The 25,160-nt window shown below is 42.0% G+C and overlaps 1 protein-coding gene across 2 annotated transcripts; it reads right to left on the bottom strand.

Moving 5' to 3' along the window:
• Positions 1–118: 118 nt before the first annotated feature.
• On the bottom strand, positions 119–24,949 carry LOC129364125 (Golgi apparatus protein 1-like). Of its 2 annotated transcripts, XM_055036572.1 has the most exons (27): positions 24,586–24,949; positions 20,612–20,641; positions 20,194–20,280; positions 19,903–20,118; positions 19,409–19,612; positions 19,256–19,327; positions 18,486–18,672; positions 17,650–17,867; positions 17,457–17,578; positions 16,900–17,001; positions 16,146–16,299; positions 16,031–16,048; positions 13,557–13,694; positions 13,044–13,130; positions 12,903–12,965; positions 12,706–12,819; positions 7,019–7,107; positions 6,125–6,242; positions 5,106–5,198; positions 4,894–5,031; positions 4,128–4,251; positions 3,920–4,062; positions 3,721–3,822; positions 3,042–3,149; positions 2,862–2,982; positions 2,682–2,788; positions 119–1,720 (listed from the first exon to the last, which is right to left on the bottom strand). In XM_055036572.1, exons 1-27 carry the CDS (start codon positions 24,901–24,903, stop codon positions 1,553–1,555), a joined length of 3,441 nt encoding a protein of 1,146 aa, XP_054892547.1. In that variant the 5' UTR covers positions 24,904–24,949; the 3' UTR covers positions 119–1,552. The 2 variants fall into 2 exon arrangements, with proteins under 2 accessions (XP_054892547.1, XP_054892548.1); XM_055036573.1 differs by lacking the exon at positions 16,031–16,048.
• Between the last annotated feature and the right edge of the window lie 211 nt (positions 24,950–25,160).

Here is a 25,160-nt window from a genome sequence, read left to right as displayed (position 1 = left end):
TTAATCTCCAAATTTCTGATTTGTTTTTGGCTGAACTCTTTGTTTTACATCTACAACAGAGTCGAACGCTCTAGACACACTAACAATTTCACTAATCATACAAGATATTTGAGGCAAATATTTGAAAACTGCAGACATTTTTTTATTAAATTGACAACTTCAATCTGTACAGCAAAATAAAACGTCACAATAATAAATCTGTTCTCCATAGTACATGGCATATTAAAAAAAACTGCTCACCATTTAATCTGTACAAGCTGAAAATAAAAAACTGATTAAGCATTAGCTTCCAGCTAGCTTCCCTCTGAGAATATAGACCAGCTTACATGCTACACATCCACCTAATCCCTCAGAGAAATTAATGTAAAAAATCTGCAAATATTAGCTACAAGAATTTAGATTAAAGCATATTAAACATTTGATTTTTACATTTTTATTACAATCCCCAGTTCCAGGCTGTTTTTATATCATAAAATGGTTAATTAAGCTAATTAGAAGGCTAACAGGTTTTTTTATGGTGAAAATCAAAACATTTCAATCTAATTTTTGGTTCGCTTCAGTTATTCCACTTTTGTTCTTCCATATGGCCAGAAGAAATATTTCCACACTCTCAAAGAAAAGTGCAACATCAGAATATATGTACTAAGGCCATTTTAGTTTGAAATTGAGCTCTGAAATTTTCTCGTAAAAAACCCATAAAAATTCAAAAGTTGAACAGTGTACACTAGTAAATTTTGAAAATTGAACATTTGCAAGAAAAAATCTCAAATTTTGAGCTGAATCTCAGAAATGTTGTAGAAGAAAAATGGTAATTTCTGAGTTTCAAAGTTGGAAATGTTTGACTTTGGAATATTTGAGATTCAAAAGTTGAAAATTTGCTAGAAGAAACAGAAATTTTGAGATCAATTCTCAAGAAAAAAACAAGGAAATATCTTTCCAACTTTCCAAAAGTGAATTTTTTTAACAAAATATGAACATTTTCTGAATTTCAAATATCAATTAAAAGAAAAGTAAACTTTTGAGACTAAGAATTTTTCTGAAAATTTTCTGAGCTTAATTTCAAAATGTACTTTTTTTTGCAGAGATGTATTCCTTTTTTCGTACGTAAAATGGCCCTAATACGCCGTCATTAGAACACTCAATAAATTAGACACTGAAGTAAAAAAGTGCAGTGAAGTTAATGTTAAATTAAACGGAGTGATGTTCATGAAGGCCGGCTCGGCGTTTCTGATCCTGAACCGATGAGATTTGCTTCAAACAAACGCGAATTACGCAGCAGCTGCGATAATAGTACCAAAATAAATCGTCACTGGGCCAGAACCTCAGCCCAGCAGCAGTCCATCGTCACAGCAACAGCGTTCATGGAGGAGTTTAAATAAACGGGGCGGCTTCGTCTCCAAAAAGCCACACCAGGCGTTCAGAGAAGTCCAAACGGAGGCTCAAGCATTTGGTTTTCTACAGAGGAGAGCGGGTTGGGAAGAGGCGTTGGCACTGTTAGCGGGGGCTGAGGGAGACGGAGGAGGAAGAGGAGTAGGAGGAAGAGCAGTCGGTTCTACCGGTCCTTCAGCTCCCGGGTCACTCGCTTGGTGATGCGGCCGCACAGCAGCCCCACCAGGAACAGGACGCACACGCTAAGCGCCATCACCAGCAGGATGTAGTTCTTAGAGGGCGACGTCATCACCTGCACCGCCAGGTCCGAGAAGCCCTCAGCTGGCGCCACCTGCAGGCCGCACGGGAAACGGCAACAACCTTTTAACAGGTGGCCACAGGGTATTAGGGCCAATGTGCAGAAACATAAAAAGAAATGCAAAAAGTAGTACATTTTGGCCAAAAGATTTTCAAGAAAAAAATATTTTAAAAAGTTAAAAATGTGCTTATAAAAAAAAGAAAGATATTTTTTAGAACGGACTTGGAAATCTTTGAGATTTCTCAAAGCTTGAAAAGTTAAAAATTTGCTAGAAAAAAATCCTCAGAAATGTTATTAATTTCAGATATTTTCAAGAAAATCCTTTTTGAAATTTCTGAGCTTCAAAAATTTGTAGGGAAATACATTTGAAAATAATTTCCTTTTTTATATTTTCAAGAATGTTTTTTTGAAATGTCATATTTTTTTTAACTCAGAATTTTTTTGGTTAAGCTTTGAAATTTGCTATTTTTAAAAAACTTATATTTGTGAGTTTGAAATGTCAAAAATTTGCTAAAAAAACATTTTGATTTTAATGTCAGCAATTTTCTAGAAAAAACTTGAAATTCTAAATTCTGTAAATTGAGCTCGTTTTCATGTGATTAATTGATTTACTGATTATTGCAACAGGTCTGTAAATAAATAAATTACTCATTCATGTTTCTGTCTCCAAAATGCTTTAACTTTTTAAAAGTAACAACTACAAACTGATTTCAGTGGACAGCTCAGCAATCCCTCCAGTTTGTTGTGATATTTTTTACAGCCTAAATTTACAGAATTTTTCAAAAAGTTGCAAATTTTTTTCAGCTTATTTTTGCCACATCAGAAAATGTGAAATGTCTGCACAATCCCTCCTGGTGCTTCATTTCCTCTGTATCTGCTGCACGTTTCTGCTTTTGAAATGTTTCTGCTGTGTGAACCTCTGCTGTCCCGTCATCAGATTCTCCTCCAGTCTTTTCTCATCTCTCTGGTTCGCGTGTGAAAGCGGCGCCGTTACCTTGGCGGCGTAGCTCCACATGTCGATGCGGTCTTGAAGTCTCTTCTTGCACTCGGGTTGCAGTCGGATCCTCTTGTCCTGCAGCGCCTCCATCAGGCACGACATCTCTGCAGCCGAGAAACGGGCGCTTCCATTAAAATGGAGAACATTGCACGTAAAGACAGAATAAAAATCACCCACGTCGCCCCCTGCCGGGCGTGATGGCGGCGCAGTGGTGTTTGAGGTCCAGGGCGCAGGCCGTGTGGAGAACCGGGTCGACAAAAATGTCCGCCTTGCTCTCCTTCAGCATGTTCAGTACCTCCTGTGAATCAGGCTGATTAGGAAACGTTCTGACAGATGGACTCTGCTGCGGTGGTTCACCTTTTTGCAGGCTTCCTGTTTGATCTTCAGCAGGTTTCCTTTCAGACATTCTTCCACCTGCCCGGTTTGCTCCTGAGCAGCCGCCTCCTCCGCGCACAATCTGGAGATCTGCAAGAGAAAAACATGGAAAATCTGCTTCGTTTCACCTTTACTGGCACTTCAGAGAGTTCCTGATAACATAACAAGACACCCAGGGCATCACGGGTCCTCCACCGTACTTAACAGTGCATGTTAGTAGGGCTGCAACCAATGATTGCTTTAGTAATGGATTATTCTGACGATTAATTAATTAATCTGATTAAAAGCACATTTAGCTGATTTGTCATTTAACCACTGAAGACTTTTTTACACATTAGAAATACATGACAAATATAAGAATATTTGAATAAAGTTCTACTGTTTGGTCTATTAAAAGAAAAGCTTTTGGGTTCTACTGGGAGATTATTTCACTTATAGAACAGAAAAAATGTTTTGTTACAAGTGAAATAATCTGACATCAATACAAAGAAATCACTGACGTAAAATAAGCTTCTATTTCTTGCTGAAAAGTTCTATATGTTAGTTTTGTCCTATTTCAAATGTACTAAGACAATTGCATTAGAAACGAGACCAAAAATGCTTTAAAGTTTTTGCAGTGCAGTGATTAGAAGAACTTTTATGCATCAGTTTGTGGTCTGACCTCGTCTGAGCAGTGCATCTGCAGCTGTGGGTCCAATCTGTAGTCAAGCGCCGACTCCTGGAGAATCACCCTGATCTGGTCTTCACAATCTGGAGACAACCTCTGGACCCAAACCGGGTCAGAATCACAGGATAACAGAGTCAGACAAGTGAACTTGTTTCTACTGAGTCATTGTTGAGGTGATGAGTTGGGCTCACACCTGGTCGGCGTATTTGAGTTTGAGGCAGGCGATGATCTGACCCTCCAGCTCGCTGTCCTCGCTGGCTTTGTTCAGGATGGATTGGCAGAACTTGGGGATGTCGGCTCGGCAGGCTTTCCTCAGCACCGGGTTCAGTCTGTAGTCTGCAGAAGGGCCAAAAGTGAGACGGAGAGTCCTCCAATCTGACTTATCCTCTCTGTGATCTTACCAGTGTTCTGGGTGATCTGCCTCTTGGTGATCATCTGCTTGCACTTGGGGTCCATCAGCTCGCTGTTCTTGTTCTGCTTCAGGCACTGCAGGACGTTCCTGGCATCCGCTTCAGTGCAGAAACGCTGCAGGAAGGACCACAGAAATACTGACACACTAACAGATCTCAAGTTTTTTTCACTTTTTCTCACACTGTAACCACAAAGCTCCAGGTTTTTCTAGGAAATCTAAATGCAAACAATGAATTACCTTACGATTAGATGTCAATATTAGATCAAAATTAATTCCTATCAATTAACTAATAACGTCCCCTTAACACTCTTTCAGTGTTGTAGTTTGGCTGCCATGCAGCAGAGGGCGCCGCTGGTCATCTTCGTTAGCAGAGCCGTTAAGACAAGAATCAAAGATGGCGGCCACGCCAGAACAGTAGAGTTTTGTTAAATTTTATAAATATGTTTAAGTTTAATAACATTAAATTTGTTCAGTCAGCAATTAACACAGCTGACAGAAAATGATGTAAAGATTTATTTATTGTTTTTTTTTAAATTGTTATTCAGGTTATTGTGAAACATTTTGGGTCGATGTTATGAAAAGCTGGTTGGCCAAATTATATCAGATGGATCAAAATGACAATAATTTAAATAAGTATATAATATATATATTTTAAGTTACTGAATTAAATGTAACTGAGTAAATGTAACTAGTTACTGCCCAACTCTGACTGTTGACATCATCGTGACGTCATTTCCTGTCCACGCTCAGCTCACCTTGATCATCTGCTTGCAGACTCTCATGAGCTGGTAGTCGAGCTCCGGGTCGCTCATCTCCACCTCCTGCAGCTTGAAGACCCTCTGGTGGCAGCGCTGACTCAGCTGCTTCTTCTGCTCCTTCAGACACTCGATCATCTGGGAAGACATGGCTGAGAGGTCAGAGGTCAAGCATGTAAACAAAGAGGCAGGCAGTGTTCTGGACATGGTACCTGGGCGTTCCCAAACGCCACGTTGGGACACAGGCGGCTGATGTCGGACTTGCAGGGTTCGTACAGCTCCGGTTCCAGCCGAATGTCTTCAGACTGAGTCAGAATGAACTAATTATTTACATTTTACATTATTAACATTTTTACTTTTTCAAGGCAAAAAGTAAAAAACCAAGAGTAAAAAAAGTATTTGGTAAAAATTCTGCTCAAGTAACTGATCAATCATTTAATATCTAAAAATGATCTATTACTTAAATGATCGATCTAAAAAAAAATTATTTTAGAGACCAAAATGAAAAAGAGTTCATCTAAATAACACAATTACAAAATAAAATTTTTCAAATCAGTTTCTTTTAGTAAAAACTTTATGAAACTTTAAGAAACTCCAGGTGTGTGTCTGTCTATTCATTTTATAAAAACTCCCAACATGTTGAGAAATATAACTTCACAACATCTTATACTTTGGTTTTTACAGATAAAGAAAAACTTAATCTTTTAACACATCAGTAATTATTACCAATTACAGGATTTTGAAACAATTGTGCAACAACTGTCTATTTGAAGAAAGAATCACAGAGACTGCGTTGATCTATCCGGGGGTTTTTTCTAATTAAAATGACTTTTTTTTGTCATTTTAAAATGTTTTTTTTTTTCTGGTAAATTTGCCTTTTTATGCTGCTAAAATTGTGTCTAAATTCTCATATTTAAACAAAACTTCTTGTAGTTTGGCCCTTATATTTTGTTGTGCAACTTGCATTATGGATTATTGAAATGAGTCACTTTTGACAATATTTTCTGTCATTTTTTGGAAAGAAATCGGATCTGGTATGAAAAATAAACAGATTTAATATTTTAAGCTCATCGCTCAGGCTTGCAACCTTCTAATGAAACTGTAAACATCCACAGATTGAAGCTGGGATTGTGCAGAATCTCTGCGAACACACACTTCCTGTCTGGTTGGATAGAAATGAAGGTGACAGCAGGTCCGGTTCTGTCCGGTTCTGTCCGGTTCTGGTGTTTACCATCTCCAGCTCCTCCACCCGCAGCTGCTTGCGACATTTCAGAGACACTCGCTGCTCTCTGACCTCCTGCAGCGTGTCGTTCCTCACTGTGGTGCTGAGACAAATGACAACATCCACCCTGCAAGGACACGAACACAGAGGCTTAAAAGATGCTCTGGAAAGCAAATTAAAGGCTTTTATCAGCTTCTGTGTTATGTTTTATTTTTATTTAAATATATAGCAGAATCTGAATGCCATGTTAGTATAGGTTGGATAAAATGACACTCCATATTTCAAAACTATGAACAGGGCAGGTGTAAGTAGCCGCAGCTCATGGAGGGATGAAAAACTGTAGCATAAGCCTCAAATGCTTAATAGTGATTAAGCAACTGATTTAATAATCGATTAATTGTTAACTGAACTGTACAGGCTGCAAAAATGCCATTTGCTGAAAAAATAAATCATATTTAGAGCAGTAATTAAGCCAAAATTGAAACAGAAATAAATACATTTTGGATAAGAGATTAAAAAAAGAGCCTTTGTTTGTAAATATGTTTTAACCAAAACTCTTCAAGTGTCAGTTTTAGCTAAACCCAGTTCAGATTGTTGCATTTTAGGCAATAAAACATTTATTTTTTTATTTAAAGAAGGAATTAAATTATTTGTTTATTTGCATATTTTAATGTATTTTAATCATGTGTAAAAAGGCTTTAGTGGTTGAATGAAAAATCTGTAGAACGTGACAATTTCCTGTCCAATTAATTGATTAACCATCAGAAAAATCGATTAATAGAATCATTTGCTGGAGCCCTACTTTACAGTAAAACATAAAGTAGGGTTATTTCCAGGATAAATACAATATTTATGTGTCTATATGGTTACTATGAGTTGTGAAGTTGCATATTTTCCTCTCACTTCTTTTTAATATTGGGACACAAGCGCAGAACGTCTTCCTTGCAGGCCATCTTGAACTTGTAAGAGAAACGGAAATCCTTCATCTGAATCTGAAATTAGACAAATGAAGAGTAAATAATGAATTAATTGACAATGTTTATACACTTAACAACAGAAAAATTAAAATATTTTTAAGACGTGCAAAATATGAGAACTTTTATTTCAGTTACACACATCAATAGTAAATATTCATTATATTGAAACAATCCAAACTGATACTGTCAAGGTAAATTATCTTCCTGCACAAATTAAATTATCAAATTCAATATACAAAGAAAGTTACAAAAATATCTCATTAATTATATATTTTCTCGCTTTTAATCAAATGGAGATTATTTTGGTAATTCAATCGGGAGAGACTCAGATGAGAATGAAAGCGATTAGAAAAGTTAGTTAAGTCTTTGGCGCTCGGGCCCCGGCTAAGGACATCGAGCTGACGCGATAAGCTCGGATGAGCATTCCCGATGCTGATAGGAATGACATCCCCCCAAAAAGGGAGGCTGAGGCCGGGGCCGAGGCCGGAAGTGGGAAAGTAGAGAAAACGGGATGAGCTAAGCTAACTCAGGATTACAGGCTGGGACCATGTGAAGCTTTTAGATGAAGGCCAGTGAGGGGACACCACGGGGCGTAGAATGGCCCGTTGATTCATCTACCGGGAACTGGTAGATGAAGGCCAGCTAGGAACGAGGAGGGCGCAGGTTGCTGCTAGATAAAAGGCGGCAGAGGGCACGGCAGCGTGAGGGAAGATAAAATGCTGGTGGATGAAGGCCAGCTAGGGAAAGCCAGCTAATGAAAGCGATTAGAAAAGTTAATTAAGTCTTTGGCGCTCGGGCCCCGGCTAAGGATATCGGGCTGACGCGATAAGCTCGGATGAGCATTCCTGATGCTGATAGGAATGACATCCCCCCCAAAAAAAAAAAAGGGAGGCTAAGGCCGGGGCCGAGGCCGGAAGTGGGAAAGTAGAGAAAACGGGATGAGCTAAGCTAACTCAGGATTACAGGCTGGGACCATGTGAAGCTTTTAGATGAAGGCCAGTGAGGGGACACCACGGGGCGTAGAATGGCCCGTTGATTCATCTACCGGGAACTGGTAGATGAAGGCCAGCTAGGAACGAGGAGGGCGCAGGTTGCTGCTAGATAAAAGGCGGCAGAGGGCACGGCAGCGTGAGGGAAGATAAAATGGTGGATGAAGGCCAGCTAGGGAAAGCCAGCTAATGAAAGCGATTAGAAAAGTTAATTAAGTCTTTGGCGCTCGGGCCCCAGCTAAGGATATCGGGCTGACGCGATAAGCTCGGATGAGCATTCCTGATGCTGATAGGAATGACATCCCCCCCCCCAAAAAAAAAGGGAGGCTAAGGCCGGGGCCGAGGCCGGAAGTGGGAAAGTAGAGAAAACGGGATGAGCTAAGCTAACTCAGGATTACAGGCTGGGACCATGTGAAGCTTTTAGATGAAGGCCAGTGAGGGGACACCACGGGGCGTAGAATGGCCCGTTGATTCATCTACCGGGAACTGGTAGATGAAGGCCAGCTAGGAACGAGGAGGGCGCAGGTTGCTGCTAGATAAAAGGCGGCAGAGGGCACGGCAGCGTGAGGGAAGATAAAATGCTGGTAGATGAAGGCCAGCTAGGAACGAGGAGGGCACAGGTTGCTGCTAGATAAAAGGCGGCAGAGGGCACGGCAGCGTGAGAGAAGATAAAATGCTGGTGGATGAAGGCCAGCTAGGGATGTTGCGCAGCTAGAAATGATAAAATGCTTGGAAGTAAAGAAGGCAGCCGGGACGTTACAGTGAGGGATGATAAAATGCTGGTGGAAGGCCAGCTAGGGATGTTTGCGAGAGATGATGAGCTGGTAGATGAAGGCCAGCTGGGGATGTTGCGTGCGAGAGATGATAAAACTGGTAGATGAAGGCCAGCTGGGGATGTTGCATGCGAGGGATGATGGAGAGCTGGTAGATGAAGGCCAGCTGGGGATGTTGCATGCGAGGGATGATGGAGAGCTGGTAGATGAGGCCGGCTGAGGATGTTGCGTGTGAGGGATGATGGAGAGCTGATAGATGAAGGCCTGCTGGGGATGTTGCGTGCGAGGGGTGACGGAGAGCAGGTAGATGAAGGCCGGCTGGGGATGTTGCGTGCGAGGGATGATGGAGAGCTGGTAGATGAAGGCCAGCCGGGGATGTTGCGTGCGAGGGATGATGGAGAGCTGGTAGATGAAGGCCAGCCGGGGATGTTGCGTGCGAGGGATGATGGGGAGCTGGTAGATGAAGGCCAGTTGGGGATGTTGCGAGGGATGATGGGAGCTGGTAGATGAAGGCCAGCGGGGATGTGCGTGCGAGGGATGATGGGGAGCTGGTAGATGAAGGCCAGCTGGGGATGTTGCGTGCGAGGGATGATGGGGAGCTGGTAGATGAAGGCCAGCTGGGGATGTTGCGTGCGAGGGATGATGGAGAGCTGGTAGATAAAGGCCAGCCGGGGATGTTGCGTGCGAGGGATGATGGGGAGCTGGTAGATGAAGGCCAGCTGGGGATGTGCGTGCGAGGGATGATGGGGAGCTGGTAGATGAAGGCCAGCTGGGGATGTGCGTAGCGAGAGAAACGATAAAGTGCCAGAACGCTGAGAGATGAAGGTCAGCGAGAACGCAGCAGAACCAGAGATAATAGATCACTGGAAAATGAAGGCAATCCGAGAACGCGGCAGGACGAGGAATGATAGAACGCTGGTAAATGAAAGCCAGCCGAGAACACAGCAGAACGAGGAATGAGAGAACGCTGGTAGATGAAGGCCAGCCGAGAATGCAGCAGGGCGAGGGATGATGGAACGCTGGTAGATGAAGGCCAGCCGAGAATGCAGCAGGGCGAGGAATGAGAGAACGCTGGGAGATGAAGGCCAGCCGAGAACAGCAGAACAAGGGATGATGGAACGCTGGGAGATGAAGGACAGCTGAGAACGCGGCAGAACGAGGGACGATGGAAAGCTGGTAGAGAAGGCCGGCCGAGAACGAAGCAGAACGAGAGATAGAAGATCACTGGAAAATGAAGGCAAGCCGAGAACGCGGCAGGACGAGGAATGATAGAACGCTGGTAGATGAAAGCGAGCCGAGAACGCAGCAGAACGAGGGATGATGGAAAGCTGGTAGAGAAGGCCAGCCAAGAACGTAGCAGAACGAGGAATGAGAGAACGCTGGTGGATGAAGGCCAGCCGAGAATGCAGCAGAACGAGGAATGAGAGAACACTGGTGGATGAAGGCCAGCCGAGAATGCAGCAGGACGAGGAATGAGAGAACGCTGGGAGATGAAGGCCAGCTGAGAACGCAGCAGAACGAGGGATGATAGAATGCCGGGAGATGAAGAACAGCAGAGAACGCAGCAGAACGAGGGATAGTAGATCACTGGAAAATGAAGGCAAGCCGAGAACGCAGCCGGACGAGGAATGATAGAACACTGGTAGATGAAAGCGAGCCGAGAATGCAACAGAACGAGGGATGATGGAAAGCTGGTAGGGAAGGCCAGCCAAGAACGTAGCAGAACGAGGAATGAGAGAACGCTGGTGGATGAAGGCCAGCCGAGAATGCAGCGGGACGAGGAATGAGAGAATGCTGGGAGATGAAGGCCAGCTGAGAACGCAGCAGAACGAGAGATAATAGATCACTGAAAAATGAAGGCTAGCCGAGAACGCGGCCAGACGAGGAATGATAGAACGCTAGTAGATGAAAGCAAGCCGAGAACGCGGCGGAACGAGGGGTGATGGAAAGCTGGTAGAGAAGGCCAGCCGAGAACGCAGCAGAACGAGGAATGAGAGAACGCTGGTAGATGAAGGCCAGCCGAGAATGCAGCGGGACGAGGAATGAGAGAAAGCTGGGAGATGAAGGCCAGCTGAGAACGCAGCAGGACGAGGGATGATAGAATGTTAGTAGAAGAGAGCCAGCTAAGAAATAGTATAGGTGGTAGGGGATATCATGCCCCCATAAGAGACAGCTGAGGTCAGAGCTGAAGCTGGAATTAGAGCCAGAGAAAGTGAGAAGAGATCGAAGCCGGTAACTCGGGGCGTATGGGCAAAGACTTGAGTAAGAGGGAAGCGGCAATAGAGCGATAAGAGCTTATGGGAAAAGCTAGCTGAAGTGATGGAGAGGCTAAAGAGGTTTTAGCTAAAGGAAGAGAGGCCTGAGCGATACTTAAGATGACGAGAAGAGGATACAAAAGCAACTGCCTAGAAAGAGGGAAGATGGTTGCCTGCTACTGGACATGAGGTAAAAGGGCTGGGATTAGACGCACGAGGTTACGGATAGAGTAGGTGGGCGGGAGAAGAGACCGTTCTGGAATGGGCCCAACAAGAAGGGTGTGAAGAACGAAAGGGGGGAAATAAAATATATATAAATGAAAACATGTATAACATTGGCAGGTGAGAGCATGCATTAGCATGAGGTTGACCAACCACCACCAGTAACGCGCAGTGCTTTAAAAGGCACTGAGAGAAGTAACGACTGGTTAAACATGATCCAAAGGGCTTAGGGATGACAGATAGATTCTAACTTCGATGTGCAGGAAGGAGGGGCTTGGCAGGAGCAGGAGGTCCTGTGTGTTCAAAGTAATCTATGAGGCTTGACGACGGAAGGAAACGGGGCTACTATGGAGTGGGGACGTTGTGGAATTAGGTGATCCACCTGGCTCTCGCTAGGCGTGATGCTACTATTATTGGGATGTTTAAGCGTTCATACAGGCAAAAGTCCTAAAGCATCAAAACGCAGCCAGGGTGGCACATACGAATAAAACCCGCTAGATCGGGAAGGGATGGATTAAATGGACGATTCGCGTTCTTAGCATTTCAAAACATGAGAAGATACGTCTCACCCCGGAAGCCCGAGGAGGGCGCGGCATGATGAACGAGGGAGCTCGTTCATCATGCCGCTGCTGGTGTGCGGCTGATGAGCGGCTGGGAGCAGCTGATGAGTGGCTGGGGGCGGCTGCGGCTGGTGTGCGGCTGATGAGCGGCTGGAGAGCGGCTGAGGGCGGCTGATGAGCGGCTGGGAGCGGCTGATGAGCGGCTGGTGTGCGACTGATGAGCGCAGCCTCGGGAGCGTCTGATGGGGAAGGAAGGGTCGAGGACACGGCAAAGCAGCTGTACGCAAGGAATCGCCAAGAAAGGGATCCGCTGGGATGGTTTGCTGGGAAGCTGGGACATGCGACTGAACGTGTTGAGCGCAGCAGCGAAACGGGAGGCACTTTGGATGGACGTCCTTATGAACTGAGGCGTGGTCGGTGATTGGCTGCGACATGGCTAAGTCTAGCGATGATAGGTCGTCAGTGATTAGCGGGAAGCGCCTACTGAAAGCTGCGGGAGGGGCTAAAGAGTCTTCCAGATTGAATTTACGCCTAGGCTTCATTTCTGACATAAAACAATTTAAAATTTGGTCTGAATTAACTTCAGACAGTGAGAAATAAATGTCTGTTTTTTATTAGTTGTTTGTAAAATATCTGGTTTTAACTGAAATTTCACTTAATTACAAAACTTTCCAATCCTCAAAAACACCTAATTGAAACTGAAGAATTTCAAGCATCTGTACAAAACCTGAGTGAAATTTATGAGCAACATGAATCGATAAATATTGGAAATAAATGTTGAATAATAAGAAATAGAAACGTGGCTCAGGCTGACCAGCTGGAAGTGCGTGACGCCGACGGCACACTTTTCGTTCATGTCTTTCTGGTGTTTATTCTGGACCAAACACTCCATCAGGTCTCCGGTATCGATCTGGTTATCAGCTACGTCCTGAACATAAATAAACGTAACAACAGGTGAGTGTTTTAAAGGTAAAACCGAGGAGCTGTGATTGGCTGTGTCGCCGTCCTCACATGGCAGTAGCCCTGGATGATGGGCTCACAGGCTCTGATCAGCAGGGCGTCGATCTGGATGTCCTGAAACACACACAGATTTACATCCATCCAGCTTCTTCCACTGGTTTGTTTTATAAAATACATGATGTGAACTCTGACCTCTGACTCCAGCTCCGTCAGGTTGCCAACAACCTCCCTGCAGCTGGACACCAGGTCCTCCAAATGCTCCTGCAGACACTCCAGCTCCTAAATGCAAACAAAAACAGGTCCCAAAAAGATTCATTTTACTTTCTGGTAGAATTATTCTCCTTGCAATTAATCAAAAATGCATCATTTAATATTTTAAAGGGACATTATTATCCACCTTCTAGGAACAGAATACCATTTTATAGCACAATCAAGTAACTTTGTTACCTTCAGTTGTTAAAATCAAGTCCAATTTCACATTCAGAGTCCAATTTGACTCTGAATGTTTTACTCAAAACCACTCCTGTCATCATACTTTAGACCTTGCACTCACATATAGCATTGAGCATGAATAAATAACAGTTCTCCTGCTAGGTCACCATTTTAATGACCTTTTAGTTTATTATAATTGAGTACTTCTTAAGGACCAGTATTGTGTATGTGTCATTTTATAGCACAATCAGTCCCGGTTCAGGTGCGTCTTACCTGTCCCGTGTCCGTCTTGTCGCTGCACCACTTGCCCAAGTCGGTCATGCAGCGCTTCTGCAGCTCTGGGTCCAGCTTCACATCCAGCGCCCTCTGGTGGAGAATCCTCTGAACCTCCACTTTACAGTCCCGAGACAACTGCAAAAACACACACGCACACACACACACACACACACACACACACACACACACACACACACACACACACACACACACACACACACACACACACACACACACACACACACACACACACACACACACACACCGTAAGAGAAGACAAACATAAAAACTTGCTGCAGCCGTTCCCCACAAGCCCAAAGCACCATCCTTCCACCACCATGCTGATGAATGACAGAGTTACGATCTTAAACTTTTACTCTTTCTCTGGAAATGGCCGTTAAATATTTTCAGTCAAACCTTTCCTGAACTGACGGGCAGCAATAGTTGCTTCTCTGATGTCACTGCAGATTTCCTGCAGCCTTCAAACACAACCTGCTCTTCTTTTAACTCTTACTTCTTCTATAAACTGTTGTCAGGTATAAAAGCTTTCACAGGCATGAATCTACAGAATTTGATAACTTTACACCAGTACAGCACACTTAAATGCACCAATAACTTCACAAGTTTGGTCAAACAGGTAAAAACAACTTTAATTTGTTCAGTCAGTGTAATACGGCCAATGTAAGATCAATAATAACCTGAAAATGACAACAGTTTGACTATCTTGGTAAAATGTAAAAATAAACTACAACAAACCTGTCAAATGGTTCAGAAAGTGCAATTAGGAATTAAATATGTAATATAAAATAAATAATAAAGCATGATGTCGCTCAGAGCACAAAGCATAGAATTAGACTGATACCAGATCTAATTCATTAAAATACTGAAACTGATACAGATATTAATATCGGATTGGCAAAGATTTAATTAATTGTTTTTAATCAAGAATAATTTTCCTGATCTGGTTCAAAGCGTCTGCCAGCTTTTAATCTCAGTCAGTGATTCGTTGTGATTTATTTGGCCCATTTTAAACAAAATCACCTTTTAAATCAACTTTCAAATTTACACAAAAAGGCAATTTGCTCAATTCTTTCTTCCTGGCAGCCATGTTGTCCTGTTAGCATCGCCCCTTTCAATCAGATTACCACCAACCTTCTGCAGATGTTATTGTTTTAACACAACATGCGTGTTGCAAACAGCTCGGGGCTTTGAGAATGTGATGCCATTTTCTAAGGCTCCAGTTAACATAAAATTATTTTCCACCTAATGCTTGCACACTGCTCCAGAGCAAATTAAGCTTTTAGCTTGTTAGCTCCAGGTTTCCATGCAGTTTGAAATTAAAAGGCGGCGCAATCTGCTATGCAAATTTGCTAATTAGGTTCTCTTAGTTTAGCTGCAAACTGTTAGCATACAAACCCTCAGAAAATGTACAAACTTTTCATTGGGTTCATATTGAATCAAATGCAAACACACAATTAATTGTAAAGGACTATTGCGTGATTTACACTACAAACCAGAAGTTTACATACACTGAATACAAAAACAAATATGGCTTAAACCAAGAGACCAAACTTCTCTTGGTTTAAGCCAAAATATTCCTATTTGCTAAACGCCATAATAATGAGAGACAATGTGTCCGAGATTTAGTTATTAATGCCTTGAAAATCTATTTAAAAAATGTCGGGAAGCCCAGATGATAATAAGGGTTCCTCTGGTGTATTATAAGCCTGGCGGGCCACCAGGCTTTACTTAATCCATGTTTTCTGTTACTGGTATATAAAAAACCCAATTTAAAATAGGCAAACTATGCTTAGCCTGGTGGAGGGGAGTAAAGCCTGGGGGCCCGCCAGGCTAATGATACTCTGGGGGAAACCTTATCATGTCATGGGGCTGCAGGAAGAACTAGTTCATAAACTAGATGGCATCATGAGGAAAGAACATTATGAGAAAATATGAAAACATCAGCCAGGAAGTAAAAGCTCCAGATGGTCAATGACCCTCAGCATCCAGCCAAAGTTGTTAAAAAGTGTATTAAGGAGAATAAAGTCGGCTTTTCTAGCAGATTGCAAACCTGTCCCAGTGAGACCAGTTCAGTCAGGAGGAATGGACCTGAACTGCAGCAAACTGTTGGGAAAAGCTTAAGGATGGGAAGCCAAAAGGTTTAACCCAGTCTATGAATGATATGGACCCAATGGATGTCCAAAAGACCTTCTTTTTATATTTCCCTGCATTCAGCAATAGGAATAATTTTGGTAAATTTAACTAACCTACAAAAAGAGAAGAAACAAATGTCTGTTCTCTTATTTTTGTATATAAACTTCTGGTTTCAACTGTTTATTATTGATAATTTATGAAAAATGTAATAAAGCTAAAAAAAAAATCCAGTTTGACGTTTTTACTCATCAGGCAGATTAAAAGTCAGATTATTTTAGCCCTTCACCTGATTTTAGTCGAGCCTGAACGTCTCTTACCTGCTCATCTGGTCGCACCTGGCGAATTTAAAGACATAAGTTCTAAAATTATCACCCAGAACCGCTGAGTCGCAGTGAAGCTGCGTCTGTTTGGAGGTCGGAGTGTTGCTGTTACCCGGCGACCCTGCTCCTCTGTGCGGTAAGCGTGGCGGTACAGGCAGGAGAAAATGGCGCCTGGCGGCATCAGCTCGCTCGTCTCGTTCCAGCCGAGGGTGTGGCAGAGTCGGGCCGCGTCGCCCTGACACTTCCTGTACAGGGTCGGGTCCAATCTGCAGAAAATACAAAATGTAAGCAAACGGACCAGATCGGATTCTGTTCGGGGCGAAAAGATCCAAATTATTCTACAACACATTATTCTGGGTGATGAATTGTCTGATGTTATTGCGATAAACGATAACATTGTTAGCTTGAAATCATTTTCATGTAACATGATGGTAATAATAGCATAATAACCCAAAAAGAGATTCTTAGAGATCAATAAACTTTAAATTCTAATAAGCATTTAAAACTCCAACTGGAAAGACATTTTAAAAATCAAATATAAACAAAGAAAATAACTGAAAGTGCTGGTTTTACCTGCCTGGTAATAGAATATATAATATGTTACAACATTAGTATTCCTGAAATATGAAATACTGGCATGAATCAACAGATCATCAGTTAGCTAACATTATCTGAGGTATAATGAAATAGGAAGTTAAATTAAGCAAAAGGGATTGGCCAGAAAATAAGGAAATACAGAAAACGGTCAAATTTCTAAAAAAAATTGCGAATGCTGAGTGAATTTGTGTTAATAGTTAATAGAACTTCCTGCAGGGTTTGGTTAAGGTGTTGCGTCCTTCTAATGATGCAGCTAACAAGCAACTCACTTCCAGTCTCTGGATATGAAATACTGCAGCTCCAGCAGGCGATGCTCACAGTCGCCCACCATTTTCTCAGTGTACAGATGCTCCATCAGGCAGGAGAGGATCCTACAGAAACACAAACCCATCAAATACCGAGGCGGAAACAAGAACTTAAGACGTTCAATGTCAGACTCTGCAAGCTCGCATTTAATACAAAAGAAAGGAGGGAAAATTACAACGTAATTCAGTCGAACTTTTGGGAAATTGCTGCAACTGAAATTAGTTTTTATTTTTTTATCAAACTTAATTTCATTTCTTGTTTCTATCATTTATCTGCCCGTGATTGTTGTGAAGCACTTTGATCTGAGGTTGTTGTAAAAACATTGACTAACAAAAGTAATTATGTCGCCTTCAGTTATAAAAAATAATAAATATACCATTTAATTTAGAAAAGAACTAAATGATTCTTCAGACATGCATGAAATAATGAAATGTTTATTTTACATTGTAGCATGATGTACAGCTTAAAAAAGTTTGTTTTACACAATCCCTCCTTTTAAAATTTGACATAAGTTGCTCACATTGGGTCTCCGCTGCGGATGTGTTTGCAGGCGGTCTGGATGACGGATTCGCAGGCCTCGTTCAGCGCTCGGTCGATCCGGTAATCGGCTCCCGGATCCGCAGACTGGATCAGAGTTTGCAGCTGTAGCAAATCAAAAAACTTAGAAAAGCCAGGAATAATCATTTCTGATTTCTTATTTGTTGTGTTCGTACCGCGTTCTGGCAGACGCTGTCGACGGCGCTGCTGCGGTCGCCTCGGCCGAGTCGCATCAAGCAGTGCAGCGTCCGGCCCTTACGGTGCAAACCGGAGCACTGGGCCTCGATTTCCGTCCGGCAGTGAAGGACGATCTCTGGGCTCAAGGAAAAATCCTCCATCAGCATCCTCCTGAAGTCCAGCATCTCCCCCTGACACTCGCCGCTCACCGGACGGCCTGCGCAACACAGAAACCGAGAATTGTTCTTTACTTTTGAGAAAATAATAGTCATAACATTAGAAAATAATCTTAACAGAAAAAAAATTCTTAAAATGTAGAGAAAACAGTTTTTTAATGAGAAGAAATCATCAATATAGTTATCAAGAGCCAATTCGATCGATCCAGTTGTTTGAATGTTCTGCTCTGATATTTATTTATGTTTGCATTTAGCAAAGAGAAATAAAGTTTGGTGATTCTGTCTGACCTGAAACAAAATACATCACGGCTGATTTAACTTCAGACAGTGAGGAGAAAAATGTGTGTCTGGCTTTTAACTACTTTAAATATCTGGTTTCAACTGTCAGCAACACTTTTAAAATTTGTTATATTGCACTTTATTACAAAAATGCAGAGTTTGAATATGAACCACTTTCAAGGACCTTATACAGAAATCAATTTGAATTTGAATTTCTACTTGAAATTCAAAAATTTTCAAGGATTACAAGCATCCCATCTCCCATCAGCCAGATGGGATTCTCGCTGAATCCCATCCAGCTGTTTCCTGGATGGGATTCTCCACCCCCTCCTCCACGAAGGGGATGGAGGAGGGAACCTGTGGGGTCATCGCGCTCTCACCTCGGTGCACGGCGGCCTCCAGGCACAGCAGCAGGTAGGACAGCCGCGCCTCGCGGGCACGCGGCAAGCTGCTGTCCAGGCTGCAGCGCTGCTTCCTCAGGTCCAGCTTGCAGGCTTTCGCCAAAGAGTAGCTGACTCTGTAGTCCTGGGAGATAAGTTTCTGTCGGGTCGTCAGGGCGTCTCTGCACTGGTGAGAGGAACATGAGGATTAACACAGGATGATTCGTGACGTAAGGGTCAGCAAAGTAATCGATCAGTAAGAGATTCCCGCTTCTAAGCCTGGCGGTGGAGGCGCTACTGCAGCCCACCGTGTGTTAACACCATTTGTTTTAACACATTATAAACACAATCATAATTTTCTGAACTCCTCCTCCAACATAGTTCACTACTTAGTGAGCAGGAAGAGGCTTACAGAATGGAGGAGCTTCATAGCCTGAAATCTATGGGTATAAACAGTTTTTCAACAAATTTGTAAAAAATGTACAAACTCTTCATATGACATAATAACAAGGATCTGGTGACTGGCAGAATAAGTTCATGTAGTAACAAACACGCAAGCTACATGTCCGTCTCAGCTATCAGATAAAAGCTACATTAGCAAAGCTAAAGCTAGTTGGGCAGTAAATACTGCAATACTTATCACTGATATTGATCTTAGTACTACACAGAGGCAGGTGTTTCTAAGTTAGACAGAAACAAAGCAAGAAATAGTTCTATCTAATATTTATGTGTACATCCCAAGTCAGTAACAATCTGCTGACTCTGAATACCTTTTCGGACATGGCTTCCTCAAACTTATGGTTGAACAGACACTTGTAGACCTTCCCTTCTCCTGCCTGGACCTGAACAGAAATAGAAATCTGCTGTTTTAAAAGTGAAAACTTGATTAATTTCCTCTGGTTGTTCTTTGAGAGTCTCCGTACGTTCTGGCAGAACCTCTCCCGGTCGTCTCGGCAGGCGAAGTAAAGGTGCCTGTCCAGGTGGAAGTCATCAGACGACAGCTCTGCCACCCGGAGGATCGCTTTCTGACACTCCTCTTTGATGGGATGGACTCGCTCCTGCTGCTCCGCCTGCCTCACCAGCGCCCTCTCCAGGCAGGCGATCACCTCGCCCTGCGAGTGCATATCCTGTGGAGAGATACAGGGTTTCCCACAGCAAAATTAAAGAATTTTTCAAGCATTTTCAAGGTGAGTTTTCAAACATTTCCAGTGCCACACTTTAGAGTTAAAAACAATTCAATACACCATTATATGTTAGAATTTATTACTACTAAAGGAACAGAAATAATCAAATGTACTAACTTTAGTTTTGAGAAAAACTGGTTTTCAAATTATTGACATTGAAAAATGTAAATAAATTTCCTTTTTTCTGGGTTAGTATTTACAGTGTAAAGCACTGGACACACACTCACTCTCACCTTCTGTCCTACGTTGATGCTGCCGCAGCGCAGGCTGTTTATATCCTCTTTGCATTTATCCATGAAGCCACAAATGAGCCTGTAGTCGCTGAAGATGATGCTGGTGATCTTGGTGATGTACTGGTTGCACTGGTACTCGCTGATGTTGCCTCTGTGATCCACCAGGCAGGACACCAGGTAGCCCCGCCCTCGCTCCTCCTCATTACACTCCTTTATCTGCAGGTGAGGGAATGAGAAGTGTCAACTAAACGAACCGGGGCAGGAAATACCGTGTGAAAACACGCTACAAACCTCAGTGATGGTGCTCCGGCAGACCTCTGTGGCCACAGACTCAAACTTTGGATCAGTCGTCAGGTTCAGTTTGTAATTCCACAGAAGCTGAGCACAATAAGGGCACAAAAGGTTAAAAACCCACGAGAAACGAAGCAAAAAGCTACAGTTAAGACTTCAATATTAAGAAACGTTCCAGTGTGGGACACTTAAATTTATCTGCTAACCTGAAAACAAATTCATTACTGCACAATTCAGTAAATATTTAGCCAAATGAATATTTAAATGCACAATTAGATGTAAATATAATGTAAAAAATGCATCAAAACAACAAACGATTTGGATTAAATTGATATAATTGAGTTAAACTGTAACAGTTGTGATTGGTTTAAATATTAAGAGTACATCGACTGCTTGAAAACTTAGGAAAAATACTCACATGGTTGCAGTTGGGTGCCAGCTCAATTTCCTGGACAAAAAAAAAAAACAGAAAAAAATATTTTCAGACAGAAAATAATAATAACCGCCATTTTCTTACTGCAGATTGAGTTGCACAGGTGAAATAGACTATCAGTGTTCTTCCTTTTGCAAGTCAGTTAGTGATCATTTGGTAACATTGTTATGGTTTCTCTGAAAAAGAAAACCAAACAGAACAAGTAGAAGATCCAAGATGGCCGAATGTGATGCCACCATGTTCCTGTGTTAAGCTGTAATGTTTTACTTTGAAGAAGAAAAAATAACACAAGTTGTTTCTTTTTTGACTGAAAATGGGATGAGAATTTGTACATTTGAGTTATGAATTGATTATTGTACTATCTTACATGTAAGAACTTTTTCTCTAATCAACTTTCTTCATTATTCAGTAGTAAATTAAACCTTTGGGTGGTTTTACAAAAAGCCCTGAAAACAATTAAGGAGCTGCTGCATTCAATGACCGCAGGAAATTCCAACTTTCCAGACCAGATACAGTAAACGGAACCAGAATTCGATCAAATTTCTAAGTTAAAAATGTTTCATAGAGGGAAAGACACGCTTTGAATAAAAATATAAAAAAAATCAATAACCAGGTGCCAAAACTGTGAGAGACACGATTGAATCGGAGTAAAGCGCTGATCTGACAGAAACCTGACAGGAGCAACACAACGTCCTCTGACGCCGACATTCAGGCGTCCCAGTAGATTGTGGAGCAGCGACTCAAACTCTGCTGCTGATTCTGGTTTTCCTCTCCTCAGATTTACAGGAGCCATTAGCCTGCCCAGGAGGCCACAGCGGCTTCAAAGGCAGAGCAATTATCTCAGGATCGCTCATGGCTGCAGAGTAAAGGTGAAGAGGAAGGACGACAACAAGGAGATTAACCGAAATCTAAAAAAATCCCCCTTTTATTTTGTTCTTAAAAAGAAACATCGATACTATAAATATTAGCATGATATGCAGCCATGTTGGTGAGGAGCGTACATAACTCCTCTATAAATGTGTTTCTGAGAAAAGTGGTCAATCATTGTCATTTTCACTTCACTGTATTGTAGGGGTGAAACGATTAATCCGACTAATCATGATTAATCTGATTAATAAAGATAATTAATTAATTTAGTAAGTAATTGTTAGTTGCAGCCTGATTGTAAAAGAAAGATAAATGTTTTTACAGTGTAACAGGGGCTCTCTGTATGTCGAGTAAAACGGAGAGAGACCTTGTGCTGCCACAAAATAACAACACTTGAGTAAATGTGCAATAGAGAGAAATAGTTTTATAGCACTCTTCCTCCCAATAAAGAGACTTTTTTAAAACTTCACATTACAAAAGAAACCAAGAGCTTCAAAATGTGCTTACCTTTCAAACACGCTCATAAAGTGCTTTGCAGTTTGTATCTGTACTGCAGGGAAAGCCACTTATAGTCTCTCACACACAAATGCAGCACAGATCTTAAATAAAATTCACTCTAAAGTCTATAAATAAACCCACAAAAGCTCCATCGCAGATGCCACAGGACTCAGTTAGCATCTTAGATGTCAAATTTCATGACAATGCAGTTAGAAAAAGACTGGAAAACATTCAGGTTGTTATGAAACGCAGTATATCAGCACCTTATGCCATCTCCAAGCTTGAGGAGGGATGATTTGGGCTTTCTTTTCCTTCTTTTTGCTAAATTTTAGTTAAACCAGAACTCTTCTGTTTACAAAAATATCCTAAAGTCAGCAGTAGGCCTGTCGCGATAAACGATAAGTTAAAACTATCGACCTCATTTTAATTATCGGCTATATCGTGTCATCTCACTGGTTCTGGGTAAAACATATTTACAAAGAAAAGCTTGGTTTTGGTCTAACTAATACTACTAACTAATAGAGTGTTATTCTTTTAGCAAATTGCCTTTTTTGGGGACTTTATACTGCAATTAACAATTGATCAATTGTTAAGTTAGTTTACGATATTTCCATAGTTGATTAGTCATAATTAATCACAATTAGTCCAATTAATTGTTTCCGAAAATTTGTTGGTTCTGCTCTTTTTTTTTACCAAATTGTGGAAAATCCAGTTTTGGTTCTGGAGCTTCAGGTTGCAGACCCCTGATCTAGACAGTAAACTCAACAGAGAAATCCAATGCAACAGAGGGCATCCAAGAAAACAAGCATAATCATATAGATAGTGGAACAATAATGTTTCCACATGAAAGAATGGGAAAAGCTGAGCTGTTAAAGCTTTTCTCAGTTGGAACAAACAGCCACTGTAAATCCTTTGACCTCTCACGGACAAAGAAGCAGCGCAAGTCAAAAGGAATGTGAGCAGAAATATGGAAGGATTTTTTTATCATGCAAGAAAAAAAGCTGGCAGGATGTTTGGTTTTGACTTTGACCTTTAAGTCACCTGACAGCTGAATGACTGCTCAGTTACAGTCTAACTAAGTCAATAATTATTTTAGAGGCAGAGACACTGCAAGCGACAGAGCTGAGCAGAGTCCAGGATCCTAAAACTTCTTGTATAACATGGAAAACGCCATGAAAAAAGAACCAAAAATGAAGAAGTTCTTCCACTTTTTGTAGATTATTGATTACTAAATGACTCTTTGGAAGTTAATATGCTGCTAAAGATGTGTGTCTAAACCACCAGTCTGTCTTTTATGGCTCTGGATCATTTCCTCCTCCAGCTATACTCCTATTTGCCACACACACATCGCCATTCAGTGCCAGCATAATCAAACCATTGTGAGTCAGTGAATTTCTACTGATAGATAAGCATTTTGGACAAAATACTGACATATAAAAAGCATACAAATGCAAGAATCTAACAAACATCCATTTATTATGAATTACTCTGGCTGCAGGGTGCAGATGGCAGCAAAAAGATCCTGGATATGTAGGATACAGCAAGGTTCAATACTGGACCCCTTCAAATTTAATATCTACATGCTACCAAAACTATACAGATAATGCACAGCTCTACATGACAATGTCACCAGCTCACTCTGAGGCCGTTCAGCCACAGATCCTCAGAACAAATCAATTTGTGGACGTGCCATAACTTTCTCCAGTTAAACAGTGACAAAACTGAACCAATTATTTTTTAACCTCCAGAAAAATGATTACGAGCCAGCGCACAGCTTCAGTTTTTACAGCTGGAAACCAGAAATCAGACTCCCTAAATACTGCAAAGGTAACTCCGAAGTTATGGGAAAATGATCACCAATCAATGCATGTTTTGAAAAAGTCAGAGAGCTATTTCAAGAATAACCTCTAGAAAGTAACCAATAAACTCATAAATCACCCGACTCGATCTACTTTAGTGTGAGGAAAGTATGACCAAGTTTAAAGGAAAGGTGAAATGCAAGTTCAGGGTAAGGAATATACTATTGGACAAAAGTGACCTCTACCCATCTGTGGTTGTGACTCTTACCAAAAATTATTAAATTGAATGTTTTGCTTATGTTTAAAATATTTCAGATAATCTAAAAATTATATAATTTGCTTCTCTAAGTTTATACTGTCATAGAAATCACACATAAGAATCAGCCTAGATTTTAACTAAGGCTTTGGATGTACATCTTTTTAATTCGTTTTCATTATATTTCATTATGGTTCCTTGTGAAGTAAAACCATCTAGAATGTGCTAAAACTTTATTACTTGTTCATAACCCAGAGCCTTGTTGTATTTTCATTTATTCAGAATAATTTGTTCTTAGGGGTCTGAGGAGTGTTTTCAAGAGGAAAACACAGATTTCGGGCCTTGTGAATGTGTTGACGGTTTGGTCCGGGTCAGAACCCGGCAGCGGGTGGTGAGTGGACCCCTCTGCCTCGATGTCACGTTGACAGCCGGCGTCTCTTTCAGCCACCAACCGGGGGCGACACACCCAGCAGATGCCCGTCATGTTTATCATCACCTCCCGGTGTGAATCCCCGCAGACTCGTCCACCAGCCGCTTACCTCTCTGCGGTCCTGAAGGCACTCCAGAACGGCCAGGTTGTTGGACCAGGTCTGCTTGGGGCACAGGCGGGTCAGGTCCTCCCGGCAGGCCGCCTCCTCCGCCAGCTTCCAGCCGCTCGCCCTTCGCGGCTGAGAGGCCCCGGCGGCAGCGGCGACAGGTGCATTCTTATCCGGATGGTCGACGGTTCCGACATTGGCTTGTTTGGGCGTCTCGGGCGGGGAGTTCGCTGCCTTCAGGCCCAAGACGGTTACCGAGCTCCAGAGACACAGCGAGGAGACGAGCAGAAGCAGCGGCAGAGAGCGACTCTGAGCCGCCATCTTCACATAACTGTCGAATTAGAGCTGATACGGCAAGACACCTTCACTTCCGGTCAAGTGTCTCACAACAAGAGCTCACATGCAGTGAAGAAGACACAATTTCCGGAAACTGTTATCTCATAAAAATAAAAGCTTTATCATCATTTTATATATCCATCCATCATCCATCCATCCATCCATTTTCTTACATCCTTGTCCCTAGTGGGGTATTTACATATGTACAGGCACATATATATATATATATATATATATATATA

The sequence above is a fragment of the Poeciliopsis prolifica genome, unplaced genomic scaffold (genome assembly GCF_027474105.1).
Source record: "Poeciliopsis prolifica strain line A6 unplaced genomic scaffold, Auburn_PproV2 SCAFFOLD011, whole genome shotgun sequence".
Classification (NCBI taxonomy): domain Eukaryota; kingdom Metazoa; phylum Chordata; class Actinopteri; order Cyprinodontiformes; family Poeciliidae; genus Poeciliopsis; species Poeciliopsis prolifica.
This window is presented reverse-complemented; position numbering and strand designations above follow the sequence as displayed.